This window comes from Trichogramma pretiosum, unplaced genomic scaffold (assembly GCF_000599845.2).
Source record: "Trichogramma pretiosum strain Unisexual culture from Peru unplaced genomic scaffold, Tpre_2.0 scaffold43, whole genome shotgun sequence".
NCBI classification, from domain to species: Eukaryota; Metazoa; Arthropoda; class Insecta; order Hymenoptera; family Trichogrammatidae; genus Trichogramma; species Trichogramma pretiosum.
The window spans coordinates 859090-878451 of NW_019640864.1; the positions used below are offsets into that span (position 1 = coordinate 859090).

At 36.9% G+C, this 19362-nt stretch overlaps 2 protein-coding genes across 2 annotated transcripts; one reads left to right on the forward strand and one right to left on the reverse strand.

Moving 5' to 3' along the window:
- Window positions 1-11129: 11129 nt before the first annotated feature.
- LOC106649555 (splicing regulatory glutamine/lysine-rich protein 1) lies at window positions 11130-14251 on the forward strand. Its single transcript, XM_014367004.2, has 4 exons — window positions 11130-11679; window positions 12017-12593; window positions 12737-13012; window positions 13088-14251. Exons 1-4 carry the CDS (start codon window positions 11358-11360, stop codon window positions 13632-13634), a joined length of 1722 nt encoding a protein of 573 aa, XP_014222490.1. The 5' UTR covers window positions 11130-11357; the 3' UTR covers window positions 13635-14251.
- LOC106649509 (probable cytochrome P450 303a1) lies at window positions 14248-17736 on the reverse strand. Its single transcript, XM_014366947.2, has 7 exons — window positions 17717-17736; window positions 15575-16583; window positions 15379-15490; window positions 15125-15305; window positions 14937-15054; window positions 14722-14860; window positions 14248-14461 (listed from the first exon to the last, which is right to left on the reverse strand). Exons 1-7 carry the CDS (start codon window positions 17734-17736, stop codon window positions 14268-14270), a joined length of 1773 nt encoding a protein of 590 aa, XP_014222433.1. The 3' UTR covers window positions 14248-14267.
- Between the last annotated feature and the right edge of the window lie 1626 nt (window positions 17737-19362).

The following is a 19362-nucleotide window of genomic DNA, read 5'->3' on the forward strand; positions in this document are numbered from 1 at the left end:
ACTTCTGCTCAGGCAGATAGTCAGCAATGAGCCATAAAATATTGTTGTATTTAATTCAACGGGAGTGACGTGCGAATAAAAATATTGTAACTGCACGAGCAAGCGCATCTGCGCGATCCAGCCTTCATTCAGACTTCAACCAGATAAGGAGTATCGCAAGCAGCCAACGACGTCACCAGGCAAGCGACATCGCAGGCAGCTAACAACTCCAAGCAGCTAGGACGTAAACAGTATGAGTATGAGTATGCGTGTGTGATCTGTAGCGAACTATGCTGCTTGTTTATTATCAATAATTAATATTATTATAAACCATTTCACTACCAATATAATATATAAACATCAATCGAATAATTAAGTCTTCCTTTATTATCACTCCACCTCGGCAACATGTCTAGGAAATAAATAGTTTATTGTTAAATCCTGACAACGGGATGTAACAACACTATGTGACATATAAAAAATATAAAGTGAATAATGGCTGCGCTATAAGGTCACACAAGAACTTTTCACTTCAAAATTACAACAAGTAAAAATTATCTAAATTATACGAATGTTTATGTATGAAGATGAGAAAGGTGTCCATCATGGATTCCAGTACAACCTCAATAACATTGCATATAAATGAATGCCCAACTGGGCCAAGAAATACTGGGTTTTAAAGAAGGAAACGGGCAAAGTTAATTAAGGGAAGGCGGAGGGGGGGGGGNGGGGGGGGGGGGGGGGGTACACTCTAATGAATTCATTTTTTTCACAATTTTAACAATTTTATTTTTAAACATGGTAATGGCGAATGAATCAGGAAAAAGTCTATACTATAGAGCAACATTGCAGAGTTTTCACTTAAATTTTGGTTGAGAAATATCCATAATTCAGGCTATAACGTGCATTTGAAGTCGAAGGTTGAAAAAATGCGGTGTTGTACACGGTAACAAACGATATATATGGGTCAAAATAATACTTTTTTAAATTTTCGTCCGCACGTATGTCACCGATCTTGACGCGCTTTTGGTATGTTATAGTACATGATAAAAAAGTGCCAAACCCAAATTTTGGGACCCCCTCCTCCCTCCTACCCCCCCACTTACGGTATCAACGTCCATTTGCTATCTATATTTTTTCTGAAGACTTGAAGCAATTAAAAAATCGGGAAAAATTCACAAAAATATATTTCAACCATCCTAACAACCTTGAATTTTTTTCAGATTTTTTGATTGCTTCAGGCCTTCAGAAAAAGTCATTGAAAATTTTGAAAATTCATATAAGGCTTTAGGATACAATAACTTTTTCGAAAATTTTTTTCACTTTTTTCTTTCATTGAAAAAAGTAACCTCAAATTTTTTCAGATTTTTTCAGACATTTGAGCGCACCTTTTGAGGCCAAAAACCGCTTTATTTGACGAAAATAATTTTTTTATTACGATACGGAGCCTCGAAAAATCCGGAAAAATTTTTATCTTGTTTTTTTCAACAAAATACATGACCTCAAATTTTTTCAGATTTTTTAATTGAAGGCGATAGCGTCTAGGGCCGAAAAATGCTATTTTTAACAAAAAAACGTTCCTAGAACCCGATGGTTCCAGTAAAAGATTTGAAAATATTTTTTTTGAATTCCTAGACAAATTTTAAAAAATTTTGACCATTTCAGAATTCCGATTGAAGCCTCCTAGCTCAATCTAGAGCATCAAAATAGTTTTATCATTTATTATGTGTCTTCAGAAACGCCTTCAGAATTTTGCATTAATCTTTGGCCTGCTATTTTGATGCTCTAGATTGAGCTAGGAGGCTTCAATCGGAATTCTGAAACGGTCAAAATTTTTTGAAATTTGTCGAGGAATTAAAAAAAAATATTTTCAAATTTTTTTATTGGAACCATCGGGTTCTAGGAACGTTTTTTTGTTAAAAATAGCATTTTTCGGCCCTAGACGCTATCGCCTTCAATTAAAAAATCTGAAAAAATTTGAGGTCATGTATTTTGTTGAAAAAAACAAGATAAAAGGTGCGCTCAAATGTCTGAAAAAATCTGAAAAAATTCAAGGTCGTTTGGATGGTTGAAATATATTTTTGTGAATTTTTTCCGATTTTTTAATTGCTTCAAGCCTTCAGAAAAAATGCAGATAGAAAATGGACGTTGATACCGGAAGTGGGGGGTAGGAGGGGGGAGAGGGTCCCAAAATTTGGGTTTGGCACTTTTTTATCATGTACTATAACATACCAAAAGCGCGTCAAGATCGGTGACATACGTACGGACGAAAATTCAAAAAAGTATTATTTTGACCCATATATATCAGATACGATGCAGGTAAAATTAATAAATTTTTCAATAATTTGAACAATCAATTTTTTAAAAGTTTGAACGATACTTGACGTACTGAAGTTGAATTTTTCCAATTATCTTGATTTTTCAAATTTTGGTGTGATTTTGAAGTTGAAAAAGTAAAAATTCAAAAAAAATTCTTGTTTTTTTATCTGAAAAATATAAAAAAAAAAAATTAATAAAAAAAGCATAATATCTCGACTTCAGTACCTCAGAAATTGATGTAAAAATATTTGTGTAAATTTTTATATGAATCGTTTGAAAAGTTTTTGAGTTATGATGTACACCGACTCAAAGAAAGTAAGTTTTCAGGAAACATGTTCAATGAATAATGAAGTAATAATAAAGAATAATAGCAATAATGAAGAAGTGAATGTCCATAACTCGATGAATTTTGCTTTAATTGATCTAAAAATTTAACTGAATACTCTTAAAGGTATACTGAATTCAAAAACAACAACAAAAAAATCGGTTTTTTTGTCGAACAATAGTTTACGCCCCCTCCCGATCCCCCTCTTAAGTAAAATTCAAGATCATGCGAGCAGAAATAAATTGGTAGATCGAAAAAGCGCAATGGGAATTATTAATTAATGTTTAGTTGATTATCTTGGAGTCTTTGAAGAAGAAGGAAGAGGGGTGTAAGATTTGATTCCAGAAGATCCCAGAAAAATTTTAGAAAAAACCTTAAATAAAACAATGGTATTTACTAAAAAAAGTACGGATACCATTTTATTGTAAAAACATTATTTTATAATGGATTATAGGCAAAAAAACCTAGTTGTAAAATCGATTACAAATGATAAATATTCCTATGAAAAACAAGCTAATTGTACAGCATATCTAGTATCGATGCAGCATCTATATTCTCCACCAAGTGCATAATGCTCGTTTCTAGTACAAAAGAACTAGGTTTGCTGAAAACATAAGCAAGCTTTACACTTATTATTATCAAAAAGATTACATTTATATGTACGATGAGATTTTGGATTCTTCTTACATACTTTCAAACCATTGAGACTTTTAAAATATCTTCACTATCATCAGTTATTAACACACAACTGTACAAAAACGACGAGAATATTTTTGATTATAAAAGTGAATTTCCGACAAAAATGGTATGAATTTCGTGTGTGACATAGAAGTTACCGTAACTTAATCATTTTTCAGAAATTTATTCTTGATAAATGTTTTCTCAATTCATACGAGGGAGAAAAATATATCATGATGTTTGGCAACTGGAGTAGTGGTGAAATCACGTTTTTAAGTAACAGTTTCTCTTCGTTATTTATTTTTGATATTGATGGATTTGGTCATTTATTAAATTCTTCTCGTTATCAACGGTTTATAAATTTAGTAAAGATTAGTGAAATAGTTTTGAAAAGAAAATCTTTACTAGCGCGCATAGTATTAGTTGAAGAGACGTCAGAGCTTAATTTATTAGATTTTTTCACAGCTTTTCGTAATTCCATTTTTTGGGATCATCAGGCATATTTTCTAGTTGTATTCAAAAATCCTAAATTCTCATGTTACATGGCATCTTCAGTATTGAACTTGGCTTGGAGTTTTAATATCATAAATATCCTTTATTTATGTGTGACCCCCAGTCATCGTTATATGCTTTACACTTTTAATCCATTTTCCTCCGTCGCAACGCCGTTTTGGAAAATCGAATTTGATTCAACAAAAAACACTAAAAATTTAACAATACTTTCATGCGACATCACGACCTCGACGTTAATTCAAGGTTGGTTATTGAACATTTTAGCGACTTTTATTGAGATGTTTTTCATGGGGTTGATAAATTGATTTTTTTTATTTATTCGATAGATGGTGAGCATGCAGACATGTGCTATTTCAACAAATTGAGAAATTTGTCCGGTTACAAGATGTTAGTGGGTGCCGAACTCACAAAATTCTCTAGAAAATCAAACGTAAAATTGGAGGAAATCCCAATCGTATCCACTAAATTGATCAGAAAATTTGTAGAACATACTCAAGTTAATTATGATGTGACAATTTATCCAGCATTACCCCCATTAGATTACGATGGTAAACCACAAGGTGCAATTCAAGATCTTATCAATGGCACAATTGACATTTGTACTCGATCAAGCGTCATTGAAGATCGTTGGAAAATGCAATCAGGATTTGCAACTTATGTTTACGTGCATGCAATATCTCGCAAATTCAAAGTCAGCCTTTTTCGCAAGTTCATCTCTGCGATCGATCCAAACATTTTTGTTAACATCGGTGCATCTTTTATAATGTTTTTACTAGTATCAACATTTATTTTGAAACTATCTTGGACCACCTCCTTTTTTGAATATTTACGAATGTTTACCTCGTCCATGGATCAACGAGTTTTTAAACGGGCTTACTATTCATCAGAGAAAATACTCATGTGTACTGCCATCCTATTGATATCTTATTCAAGTGCCTATTTTGTCGGTTTATTCAGTGCTGTCAATACCCTTACCGATTTTGAATCGGATATCGACTCTATTGACGATTTCATTAATGACACGAAAGTAAAGTTATACGTTTATACTTCACATGTGCCTCAAATGACTGCAATTACCAAACAACATATCGTACCTTTCGTTGATCTTATAGGTTGCATTAAAGAGATGTTTCACCAAGATAATGTAATCTGTATTGGTGGAACGTTGGTTATCAATGGTTACGGCCTCCGCGAGTCGGAATTGATTCACATTTCTAAGCCACTCTTTGATATGCGCACTTCTGTTTTTTCAATACGTCCGGATTGGGTCTTGCTACCAAAATTCAATGATTTTTTATTGAGATTTTATGAGGCTGGATGTACAGAAAAAATTTATGAAATATCTGTTATTCACTGGCAGAAAGAAAAGAAAAGAGAATTGACAATTAAAATGACAGAAATGTATCTAGTATTTTCGATTTTCCTTGGAGGTCATGCATTTGCCATTTTCATATTTATTATAGAAACAATAAGCAAAACGATACAGAAAATATAGACAGATTTCGATCGTTGTGGTTAAAAATGAAATTTTATTTATTCAACCTAATTCCTCTGTTTTACAAATAAAATTAATAAAACCGTTTTTAGTTCTCATTCTCTCGATATTTTTCCCCAATAAAATCACATGTATTCTAAAGTAGTAAGCGACTTTATCCAGAAGTTTTTCAGCAAATGTATTGATAATGTGAAAATTCTCCTGAAAGTAATATAATTTTATTATTTGGTATTTTTATACTCATTTACTATATTACATATGTATCAAAAATAAATTATATAATGGTTACACTATAAAGTCATACGATAAGTATTTACTTCAAAATTAAACACTGCGTGGTAATCGTAAATTCTGAAGTAATATATTAAAGCGGGTATTAGTACAAAAGTCCCAAAACAGAAGTTCCAAACTGAAAGTCCCAAATTATATGTCCCGAATTTCCCGATTTCTAAAATGAATAAATTCAAAAAAAAATATTCAAAAAACAAAATATCCAAATTATAAAAAAGGTCCAATTTATTGGGAATTTCAAATTTAGAGGCTGGTGTGGTGGGCAATAGCCTTTACCCAGGTGAAAATAGTATGTAAGATCTGACTCCAGATCTGGCATCAGATCTGGTATAAGATCTGACAAATATACACCAGATCTTACATCAGATCTGATACCAGATCTTGTATTCGATAATCGACATCAGAACTTATATCAGATCTGACATCAGATCTAATGTCAGATCTGAAGTGACTGTAATGCCTTCAATTATTTAAACAATAAATTTATTAATAATTAAAATTTTATAATAAATCTTAATAATATAAGTTGTTGAATCAATTTAAATTCACATTATCAGAAACCTAAATATTGTAGGAATTTTTCTTAAAGGTATTATAGATGTGATTATTAAAATATAACTAAATGTGTTATAAAGTTTCAATTATTAATAAAGTTATTGTTTAATTAATTAAAGGCAATACAGTCACTTCAGATCTGATATCAGATCTGATGTCAGATCTGATATAAGTTCTGATGTCGATTATCGAATACAAGATCTGGTATCAGATCTGGCGTACATTTATCAGATCTTATACCAGATCTGATGCCAGATCTGGAGTCAGATCTGACATACTATTTTCACCTGGGTAGGTACTCCATTACAGTGTCCTGGTCGGCGTATTCATGATATTTTGAAACAATGTTGAGAATTCTTCCTTCCATCGCTTAAAAATTGCCAGCCCGCTTAGCTCGAACTTTTTGGCCCAGCTCAATCTGCCTTGCTAATGTTTCCGTGTCGCCTTGCTCATTCTGCAGTGATCCGAAAAATGCATACAGGCTTGGATGCTTCTTTCTCCAAAATCTTACCTGTCAAGACAAAAAAAATCACAAAGATTTTTAATACGGAATAAAATGATTGTTTAAATGGTTTCTAAGGTACACTAAATCAAATTAAACATATGAGGCTTGATTATCAATCTGTAAATCAAAGGTCGAGAGAGCTCGTTTTTAATTACATTAAAATAAATAGACCCGAAAACGGTGGAATTAGATTATTGAAAAAACATTACGCACGTCAAATGCATTACGAAATTGAAAAGGCCCAAAAATCAATAATTAATTGAAATTAAAAGTTCATTTTTGCACTAAATAATTTATAAGCAATTTTAATGTTCGAAGAATTTCCCTACAGTTGTTGTATTTTTGCCTGATAAAAAAAAACATCTAGCTCTAAAATGAATTGTAAATGCTAAATATTACTATGAAAACAAACTTGTAGACAGTATCTACTATTGATGCAGCAAAAGATATCAATATTTTTTTTTAACTGGACGTACACACCTCTTTGCAGATGCCAAAAAAATTATGTCTACCAAATAAATGAGAAAGCTCTGTAGTTATTATTTTCGAAAAGATTTTATTCCAGGTACGATGAGATTTTGGATTTTTCTCATAATTTTTCAAACGATTAAGACTTCTAAAATATCTTCAGTATCATCAGATATCAACAAGAAAATATATCAAAATGACGAGAATAATTTACATTGTAAAAGTGAATTTTGGACGAGAATGGTATGCACTTCGTGTACGACATGAACCTTGCTATAACTGAATAATTTTTCAGAAATTTATTCTTGATAATTGCTTTCTCAACCCATACGAAGGTGAAAAATATATCATGATGGTCGGCAACTGGAATAGTTGTGAAATATCGTTTTTAAGCGATAGTTATTCTTCGTTATTTATTTTTAATTTGAATGGGTTCAGTAATATTTCAAATAATGTTCGTTATCAACGTTTGATAAATGTATTTAAAATCAATGAGACTATTTTCGAAAGGAAAACACAACCAGCACATATAGTCATCATTAAAGAGATGTCAGAGCCTTATTTATTAGATTTTTTTAGAGCTTTTCGAAATTCTATTTTTTGGAATAATCAAGCATCTTTTTTAATTTTACCAACTCCCGAATCCTCTTGTAATATGGCATCTCCAGCATTGAATGTGGCTTGGAAATTTTATATTGTTAATATTTTCTATTTATGTGTAACATCCAGTCATCGTTACATGCTCTACACTTTCAATCCATTTTCCGCGATGGCAACATCATTTTGGATAATTGAAGCGAATTCAAAGATGAACAATGAAAATATAACGTTATTGTCTTGTGACATTACTCAGCTTTCATTGATTAAGAGTAAGTTATTGCTAAATATTACGATTTTTATTTCATTTTTTACATTTAATTAAAATTTATTTTTTCTATTTATTTAATAGGCAGTAAACGAACATACATGTGCTATTTCGACAAATTAGTAAATTTGTCTAATTACAAGATTATAGTGGGTACTGAAGTCCCGAATAAGGCGAAATTTTCATCGAGATCAGACGTCAAATTAGAGGAAGTCCCATTGAATTCTGCTAAAGTATTGAACGAATTCATACAATATATGAGAGCAAGTTACGATATGAAAATTTACACAAATAGAGCCCCATTAAATAACGATGGAAAACCACAAGGTGCCCTCCAAGATCTTGTAAACGGAAAAATTGAAATTATCACTCTAATGAGCCTTCTTTCTGATTATTGGAAATTGCAAACGGGCTTTTCAGCAAGTACAACTGTAAATGCATTATCTCGTAAAATCAAACCCAGCGTCTTTGAAAAGTTCATCTCGGCTGTCGATTCGGACGTTCTTGTCAACCTAGCTGCTTCTTTTGTAATGTTTTTGTTGGTATCGAAATTCATTTTGAAATTATCTTGGAGCATGTCATTTTTTGAGTACGTACGAATATTCACGTCTTTCATGAACAAACCAGCATTCGAACGGGCTTACTATATATCCGAAAGAATACTTATGTGCACCGTGATCCTATTGACAGTTTGTTCGAGTGCCTATTTTGTCGGTTTATTCAGTGCTATCAATACTCTGACCAATTTCAAATCGGCTATTGACACGCTTGACGATTTTATCAATGACACAAAAGTAAAGATTTGTGTTTATTCTTCAATTGTACCTCAAATGACTGCAATTACTACACGAAATATCATGGAGTTTAATGATCTTAAAAATTGCATGAAAGAAATGTTGCAGCAGGATAATGTGATTTGCATTGGCGGATCATTGCTTTTTGTTGGGTACGGTCTTCGTGAGACAGAGTTAGTTCACATCTCTGAACCATTGTTGAACATGCGTACTATTGTTTTCTCTGTACGTCCGGATTGGGTTTTGCAACCGAAATTGAATGATTTTTTGCTGCGATTTTACCAAGCTGGTTTTACACAAAAACTTTTTGGTTCATATAAAATTTATTGGGATGCAAGCGAAAAAAGAGACTGGTCAATGAAAATAGAAGAAATGTTTTTAGTATTTTCGGTTTTACTTGGAGGTCACGTATTAGCCATTTTCGTGCTTAATTTAGAATTAATGAACAGAGCAAACAGGAAACACGATGAATCTCTCGTACCATTACTAAAATAAGGTTTTTTTGACAAATTAATAATACATAAATATTCGTTACGAGTTTCATGTTCATAAAAATTTATTCTTTTATAGATTATTTGAGAAAAATAATACTTAAATCTAGTGTAAATTTTTAATAACCCTATGAAAATTCAATCCTTTAAAACATATTTATTATCGATACATCAGATGAAGTCTATCATTCCATTAGATACGTATACTATTCGTAGGGCGTAATAAAAAGTAGGTCTGCCAAAAACATTAGCAGGCTCTTCAGTTATAATGTTTTAATAAATTATTTTTACAGGTCTCGTCAAGTACTTTCGAGCTATTAGACTTTCGACATTTTTTTTCACCATCAGATGTTATCGAGAAATCTTTTCAAAATAACATGAATAATATAGTTTCTAAAAGAAAATTTTCGACGATAATGGTATGCAATTCGCGTACTGCATAGTAATGATCCTGAATTTTTTTCATACATTTATTCTTCGTAATTTTTTTCTCAGCCTATACGAAGGTGCACGAAAATTTTTTACGGGTTAATTTTCCCATTTTAATTAAACGAGCAGAAGCCCAGTTTGGCGGCATGGTGATTTTTTTCTTAATAATCAAAAGTAAAATCTTTCAAAGGGCGAGAGCGAGAGTGACCTAAGGGGGCTCAACACATTATGCAAAAGATTATCCAACATGATAAAACTTATATCAATCGATTTGTCAGATCTTCAAAATGAGATTCCAAAAAAAGATGTAGTTGACGAACTAACTTTCGAGATGAACAAGTTTGAAAATCGCGATTTTAACACTGGCTCTTATGGGACGCGGTCTTTTATTGTTCATAACTAATTTAAAAGATCAACCATCTTAATAAAAAATATATTTTCTGAAAGAGAAAGTTTCAAGCTTTCGATTGGTGTGTTAAAAATTACCCCTTAACGAACTAACTAATGAGTAATTAAACAAAATCATTGTTTTAGAATAGTGCGAGCGGTTGTCTGCCTAATGCGAGAAAGAGACAGACAGATGCCTCGCTGTACTATTGTTATGATTGGTGTAGAGCCTCCTTAAGAAATAAATAAAGCACAGAAATAAAGCGGTATATTGAGAATGTTAGCGAGGTAGCCCTGCCCATTTATTCAAACGAAAATCAACCGATACATAGCTCGAATTACGGGCCAATATTCAGCAATGATTATCTTGTCTTTGGATTAATTTTGAAAAAAACAATTTTGTACTTTTGTTTCTTGGCTACCATAGAAACATATGGAAAGTAACAAACAGAAATCAAAAGTTTCCTATCTATATTGCTATGTAGTAAATAATACAATTACACGAATTACATTTTCCTGCAACTGAATTGATAAAGGTCAAACAGTCACTCGATTGAAAAATTCACAAAAAAATTCAAGTAAAAAGCTCTTACATATTATTGGTCGAATTTAAAAACTTAGTACGTTAAAATTCTCATTTATGTCGACCGAATTTACAGTAAAACATTCTGAGTCATCTGTTATTTATCGGCACACAAACAACGTCGATTAATCATCGTTGATTATAGAAAAAATTAATTTATATGATATTCTTTTGAAAATAAAAACCAATCGTTATAAATTAATATTTATTGCAAACTTACAAAAATAATTTCTAGTTTTTGTTAGCATTCACTATCGTAAAAATCAATCGGAGAAACAAATTCATTCGTTGTACATATTAAAAATTGATCGATGAAGTTTTACGCGCTGTAGAGTGCAGACGATCTGTAATGAGTAATCTCTAATAACTCGCGATGATCAGTTTTGTCACGACAAGTATAAGACAAGTCACAACACAAAAATAAAACTCTTCTACATTGCGCATGCACAAGCGCCGCCTCACAACCTACGAGCAAGAATCGACTGGAAACGCGTGCACGGCTGCAGTCTTTGCTTGTTTCTGCGCGAGTGACGACAACATAACAGTGTACGGCCGCTGTTGCTACATAACCTCGTCTCCTTGGTAAGCTCGGGAGACGAGCCAGCGAAGCGTCGCGGCGCTTGGCCAAGCTAACCTACCCGTCTGCCGTGCGTGCCGTGTGCCGCCCGCGTCAGGAAAACATGGCGGTGGGCACGACGAAGGTCGTCCAGGTGACGAATATCGCGCCCCAGGCCACCAAGGACCAGATGCAGACGCTGTTCGGCTATCTCGGCAAGATCGAGGACATACGCTTGTATCCGACGATCCGCGATGTCGCCGTGCCCGTGCAGTCGCGTATCTGCTACATCAAATTTCACGACGCCAGCAACATCGCCGTGGCGCAGCACATGACCAACACCGTCTTCATTGACCGTGCCATCATTGTCATTCCTTATCAAAATAATGATATTCCCGATGAGCAAAAGGCCCTGGAGCTGACCAATAACGGCACTGTTGTACCAGGTAACCATCGCTCGTTTGTTTTTCATTATTGTAGCCTTTCAAATATTATTCTTATACTAATCGTGCATCTTGACTTGTTTTGATTTTGATTCAATGAGCTTTGAATGAAAACACATTGCAGTGCTTATAAACAAACGATAAGAATTCAGTGTTTAAAAAATCTTTTCATTATATATCTTTATAAGTTTCTATATCAATTATATTCTTGAATTTATTGACCAATTTTAAATGATGAATAATAAAATTTAATTTAGTTATAATTTATTTGTACATGATCGATAGATAATTTTTAATCAAGTTGATTTTATTCAAATACTAATTCATTATCTCATTTTAGGTTTGTACCCTTCTGAGCCAAAGTTACCCGCCAATGTTGTCAATTCAATTGAAGGCATACCACCTAATCATCAAATTGCTACGTTGGATCCAAAGTTGGAAGCGAATGGTCTTCCCCCTTATCCCAATCTGCCTGGTCATCTTGATGGTCGTCGAATTGAGGAAATCAGACGTACTATTTTGGTTGGGAACCTTGATTCCAGTACAACAGAACATAATATCATTGACTTCTTTAGTCAACGTAACATCGAGGTGAAGTACATTCGACTCTGCACACGTGACTCGGACCACGATCATTATGCGCTGGTTGAATTCTCAGAGCAATCATCAGTGGTCCCAGCCTTATTGTACAATGGAGACATGCTGAACGATCGCCCTGTAAAATTTGGACATGCTAATCAGGCTATCATCAAACCAGAAGCCAAGAGTAATGAAGCTGCCCAAAAGGAGATTGAGGAGGCTATGACAAGGGTCAAAGAAGCTCATAATCTCATCTCAGCAACTATAGATCCTATGATAGGCATGCTTTCTAAAGATAAAAGAAGTCGCAGCCCATCTCGAGGTCGAGGAAAAAGCAGGTAATTAAAATTTTTTCAATTCTTCATTAACAATCTAAAATTATTGCTTTCATATTGATTTAAAACTTGGTAATTGACGGATTTAAAAAATTTATCATGCATTATTATGACAGTACTAAAACATAATTTTTCTTTGAAATTAGGTCGAGATCCAGGGGTCGTTCCAGGCGTTCACGATCTCGTAAACGATCACGTTCGCGACACAGACGTTCGCGTTCTCGAGGACACCGACGACGCTCTAGATCTCGCTCTACTCGTCGTCGCTCTCGGTCGAGGGATCGGCGCAAGAGGTCAAGATCTCGTAGACGATCAAGGTCTCGCCATCGTTCGCGTTCTCGCGACAGAAGATCAAGATCGCGGGACACTAAACGTTCTAGATCCAGAAGCAGTCATAGAAAAAAGAAATCTCCATCATCAAAGTAAGTGCTCATTAATTACGAATGTAACACAATTTCTTCTTATCATTATTAATCGATGTCTACCTTTACTTTTAGACGAAAAAGCCGTAGCCGTTCTCGTAGTAAACGTTCCAAATCTCGCTCAAGGCGTTCACGCTCAAGAAGATCGCGCTCGAAATCAAAAACTCACTCGTCCAAATCGAAGCATTCAGAGAAGTCACGTGACAAGGATAAAGACAAGGATAAGGACAGAGAATCGCGTCACAAGGACAAAGAAAGTAATGGCAAAAAACGCAGTGGCAGTAGCGAGAAAAAATCTCGCGATAAAGATCGAGACAAGGATAGGGACAAGGAAAAAGATAAAGATAGAGAAAAAGACAAAGAAAAGGACAAAGATCGAAATAGAGAAAAAGATAAAGACAAAGATAAAGATAAAGATAAGGACAAAGACAAAGACAAAGAAAAAGACAAAGATAAAGAAAAGGATAAAGATAGAGAACGGGAAAAGGATCGAGAAAAAGATCGCGACAGAAAAGACAAAGAGGATAAAAGGAGTGAAGAGAAGCGCCGAAGTGAAGAAAAGAGTAGGGCAAGTTCTGAAGTAAGCGATAAAGAAAGAGACAAACATGATTCCGAGAATTAGGTTTATTAAATAATTTTCTTTGACTTGTCCTATTTAATTCTTATATGAGATGAATACTTTTTTTAAACTAAAGTTGATACATTTTTATGATGGAAAAAATAACTAGCAATCTATATGAAAATGTATAGATTAAAATTAAAATTTCAATTCATACAAAATATTTTTAATTAAATGTTACATTCGATTTAACTACTTAATTTACATTTTGTTGAAAAACAAACATACTTGATTATAAATACAAGTCAAAGTTTCATTCATCGCATTCTAAGTGGCACTAATAATAATCCTTAGAAACTTTATATCATTAAATCGTAAAGGACTGTATTCCACTTAGGATACTATTATGAAATTTTGGGAAACCATTTTTTAACTACATTTAATTCAATGAATTGTTTTTAGTCATCTTTTTATCTTCTAAATATAATAAATTTCATGAAAATTATTCTTATAACGCTTCAATACACATTTTATGATTGAAGCAAACGAAAATGGTCATCTCAAAACTTCATTATAATATCATTAATGGCTTATCATTCACTGATACAAACAATTAACTCGATGAATAAGTTTAAACATGAAATGAATTAAAAATTAACCTTAAGTAACAAAAAACAAAATGATAAATAAAAAATGTTAATTGACCGTGTGCGCTCGTTTGGTCATTAAAACACGATACGGCACCGGGCAAGCTGTAACCCCGTCCGTGTAGGCGTTGCGCGGCGGCGTCTCGCCCGGCACTGGCGAAAAAGTGAAGTTTTGCAGCAGAGCCGCGGTGATGACGAAGAGATTGCCCTTGGCCAGGGTCTCGCCCATGCAACGATGCCGACCTGTGACGGTAAAGAGAATGTAAAATGAATTTGACGATTTGTATTTTAATACGTATGAAATTTGTTCATATATTATTGTTCGCTGATTAGCTTATTATGATTGATAATATACATGTAAGGTTGTGAGTTCATTTTAACGATGACCATTGAATTTGTACTATAGGCATAAATTAAATAATTTTTTTTCCAAGTCAAACCTCTGTCATATTTATTCGCCTGTATAATTTTAATTAAATATAATATAATTATTGTAAACCTACCTATTCCAAAAGGCGCAAACTGCTCCGGAGTGACGATTTTTCCGGTCTCGTCGATGAACCTCTCGGGCCTGAACACCTCGGGATCGCCCCAGAAGTCGTTCATTAGGATTCTGTTGAAATTCACGACGATCATGCTGTCCTGTAATAATAACCACGCAGGGCGTATCAGCATTACCTCGTTATCAATAACAATCGTACAGATCTCGTGATTTTACCTTGGGTATCGTGTAGCCCATGAGCTGAGTATCCCTCGTGGCGCGATGCGGTACATTCATCGTGCGACCCATGAACATCCTCAGAGACTCCATGACGACGGCGTTCAAGTAGGTCATGCTGTTAAATCAAACAGAAATTGTATCTCAATTTTTGTTCTGCAATAGCGTAATCGCGCGCAAATACTCACTTGGGCCGATCGTTGAGCGACGGCAGCCGATCGCGACCGATCACCGCGTCGATCTCCTCCTGCGCCTTGCGCTGCACCTCCGGATAGAGAACGAGGAAGAGAAAGCCGAAGCCCAGCGCCTTGGAGGAGGTCTCGGAGCCGGCTATGAACAGGTCCACGCAGATGGCCAGCAGTTGGGCCTCTGTGAGCGAGGAGAAAACAAACAGTCCACATGAAAATTTTGATCGATAAAACGAAGCTTCGATTGCGCTTACCCGAAAAAGTTTCGTCGAGATTTTCGTCGGACTCGAGAGCTTTCAGATAAACGTCCATGAGGTCGCGCGGACAGTCTCGATTATACGTTTTCTTGTGATTTTCCAGTTCTCTCTGTAACGATAACAACGATAAAAAAGTGCGTAATGCAAGACTCTCGCTTGAAATGAAAATATCCTCCGAATAATTCACACTCACCTTGATGAACTGCCAGACCTTTTCGTGGGTCTTGAGAAAGTTGTTATAGCCCGACTTGTCCGGGGCGAGATACTTGAGCACGGGAAAATGCTGGAACAGGCAGCCGATCATGTCGACGTCGCGCAGCAGCGAGGTGAAGATCCGCTGCAGGTAGATGAGCTCCTGGTCGTCGACGTTGTAGCGCTTGCCGGCCATCATGGTCCACAGGGCGTTGAGCACGGGCACCCCGAAGAAGTCCTCCATCTCGACGATGATGCCCGAGAGCTTGGCTCCCTGACCGGCCTCCTTCAGCAGCTCCCGGTGCTTCACCTTCACGTAAAAGTCCTCGGCGGTGAGGGACCTCTTGGCTGGCTCTCGTCCGACGTCACCGAGTTTCTCGGGTTTTTCGTTTTTGCCCAAGCTGGACTCGTATCGGCGTTCCTCGTCGGTCTTCTCCAGCGTCCTACGATTCTCCGCGTCGTCGTCGTCGTTATTGTTGTCGTCGTTGCAGTCGTCGATCTGGAACGACTGGGCCTTGGTGTCGATCAGGCGCCCGTAGTACTGCACGAGCTGCGAGGCCTCGTGCTCGATCTGTATGGCCATGTCGGTGCGACCCCAGCCGAACTCGCGCAGATGGCGCAGGATGAAGCGGCGCTGCTGCACCCAGAGATTGCCGTCGACCACCAGGAGGCCCCGACGCTTGCCGAAGGTCCGGGTCTCGTAGACGGGACCCACTGGTCGGCCGTCGCACGCGTCGTTTGCCGCCATGGCCTTCATGCTCTTGAAGTCGTTGAGTATGATGACCTTGTCGACGCCGATCTTGAGGCCGATCACCGACCCGTACTTGGCCCCGAGGGCGTTGCAAGCCTCGCTGAAGTATCCGGTCTTTTTGCGCAGCTCGTCGATCTCCAGGGCGGCGCCGAGGACCGGCAGCCATGCCGGACCCGGTGGAAAGTCGCTGGGCTTGCGCGTGCTTAGATAGTAGAGGAGCAGCAGCGCCAGAAAGACGAGGCCGATCGAGGGTAGGAAGCTGATGGCGAAGGAAAAAAGCAAACGTTTTTTAACGATCACAAAAGTTGGTGGATAGTTGATGAATCAGTGATATGGAGTTGTAGCAATTGGTACATGACTTTGCAAAAAAATATCCGAGATCTTCGTGATTTAAGATATCAGTGGCAAAAAAATATTTAAATTTGAACAAATAACGCGCATACGAGAATAGACTCGTATGTTTTCGTTTCGTCGAAAATTGACTGGTTCATCGTGATCGGTATCAAACGCGTTTACTTCGGGTACGTTTAAACAAATGCCGAAACGAATAAAAAAAAAATGACAGAAAAAAATCGTCGGAATTCCTCGCGAGTCGTGCTCGTGCATTATACGCACCCATAAGTTTGCGTTCTTACGCGTGTAACGAGCAGTGCAGCGAGTAAAGTAAACGAGCGATTAAAAGTGAAATGGGAAAGGACCGGTTACTGCACTTGATCTCCTCAGCAGCAGAGGTTGTCCGACTATTATAGCTGCAGCAGCCAAACGAGTGAAAGTTTCGCGTTACATCCGCGTTTACTTTCATGCTGCGTTATTATATATTAAAAGATTGCGCAATCGCTGCCGTTCGCGGAAAGTCAGGGCGCAAATTTTCTTAACGCACGATGTGTATGTGTGTGCGTGCGTGCATGTTACCCGTACTTGCGCACCTAAGATCGTTTTATTTACTCCCAAAATGTATGCACATAAACGAATCGAAAATCGAAATTATTCCGAACACAGGTGCGAATTAAATTTTTCTGACGTTTGCGCGTGAGATTATTCCATCGAGGGAATATCACTGAGCACAAGTTCGAGTTTCACGCGAATCGGTACGCCCGCCCAACGGAAGTATAAAACGATTCCATTGCGTAGGTCGGACTTTGTTTTTTATTTGACAAATGACACAAAAATTTATGAATGGAGATCAACAATTGACACGCACGGCGCATAGTTCTTTGAACATCACACAATGACACGACGTTTTCCGACACTGTATGCATTTCTTTTTGCATCAAGGACAACGACACAAAACTGACACTGAACTGAGCAAAGCACGAAACGTTTTTTTAAAAGTATAATACGACATGGAAGAAAAGGTGATAATGAAATGATAGAAATGTGCTGAAAATTTACCCGACTAAGCTGATGATCATTTTGGCTGGACGACGAGAAGAGTACGAAGAGGAAGAGAAGAGGCGGCTGCCGTGTCTCGCGTCATGTATCGCACGTTGAAAGAAAGAGTGTGCACACGCTTACGGTCAAAGAAAGTGCTTTCTTACTTCTCTCTCTTCTCCGCTGGACTGCAACAACTTTTATGCAGGCAGGCGTGCACGGGGATCCCCCGCTCCGGCGCTTGGGCCGCGGTATGGGCAAGTTTTGTATGCGCGATATGGGCACTTTTTGCGTTACATATTTTGGACGTGTATATAATGCATGAAAGTTAGCCGGGTACATGATATACTGTCGGGGTCTCCCTCCTGCGGATGATTATAAAAGTGAAAATGCACCACTGTCGTCGCGGATACGTATTTGAACGGCGTGAGATTTTTTTTTAGTAAACCATACCGCAGCTTGTTGAATTTCGTTTGTTAACTCGAGGGCTCGTTGAGAAATATATATAATAGGAGCGAAGGAAACAACGAGAAAAATTGATGGATCGAGGCGCGTTCAAAAAAACAAAACGTTTTGTAACGTCAGTCTGCGACAATAAATTATGAATTTATGAATTATCGTTATGTAATTGGCAGTGACGTCCCGACCACAATTGCCTGTGTATATTATGAAGTTGCGCCCGACGGCTAATCCCGAACTGTCAAAATGACCCAAATGTCGTGGGGTCAAGTGTACAGGAGTTATTGCTCTCGTTACGAGTGCGTTTAATAGGCGTTTAATACACTTATTTTATGGAGGAGGATTTTGCAATTGTGAATGATTTTTCGGAACCCGCGCCGATCGTTGCAAACACACGTGGTCGCGATAAGAGTACGTGTGAATCTTGTACAGGTATACATATTGCCACAAGCGCGAAAGCACTAGAAATTAAAATCCTCCTCTCAAATTTGACACATCCGAGCGCGGAGAAAAGCGAATTACATACATACTCGATACCGCATTTGCGTCCGGCCCGAAGCCGTGAAATTCAACGTTATTGCACCAATCCTCCGCGCGCAGTCAAGGTCGCGGATCGTGCGTTCGGCCACTTGGTTCGCAACGTTCGAGCAAAAATCTCGTTACACACGGTCCCATACAGCATACGGGGATACATATATATGCGCACGTCTCGTACGATTGTCTGGTGCGCGCGAGCGAGATAGAGCAACGGAAGATCGCAGATCGGTTCGAGAGGTACAGTACAGAGCAAAAGAAGAAGAAAAAAAAGACGAATGCGTTGCGAAAAGTCTTGCAAAATGCGCTTGAACGACTAGCGAGCAAATATAATTTCGGCATAATAGAGATTATCGAATCTCTCTAGATCAGGTGCTGCGATCATCATCATCATCATCATCATCATCATCGGCATCTCGCGATCGAACCGATGTGTCATTCGTGAGGTCGATCTTTTTGCGAGCATCACAAAACACACGCACACACATTATACTTTCACCGCAGCATTCGGGTCGCGGTGCCATTAGATTCTCGAGAGGTACCGTAAGCTTGGCAAATTTTTCTTATTTTTGCGTATACATTAAAACGACAAGAGTGAGAAGGAAGTTCACTAGACTCCGATGACCGAAATATGGAATTTATAAGGTCAACGTTAAATTGATCGCTGTTCACGC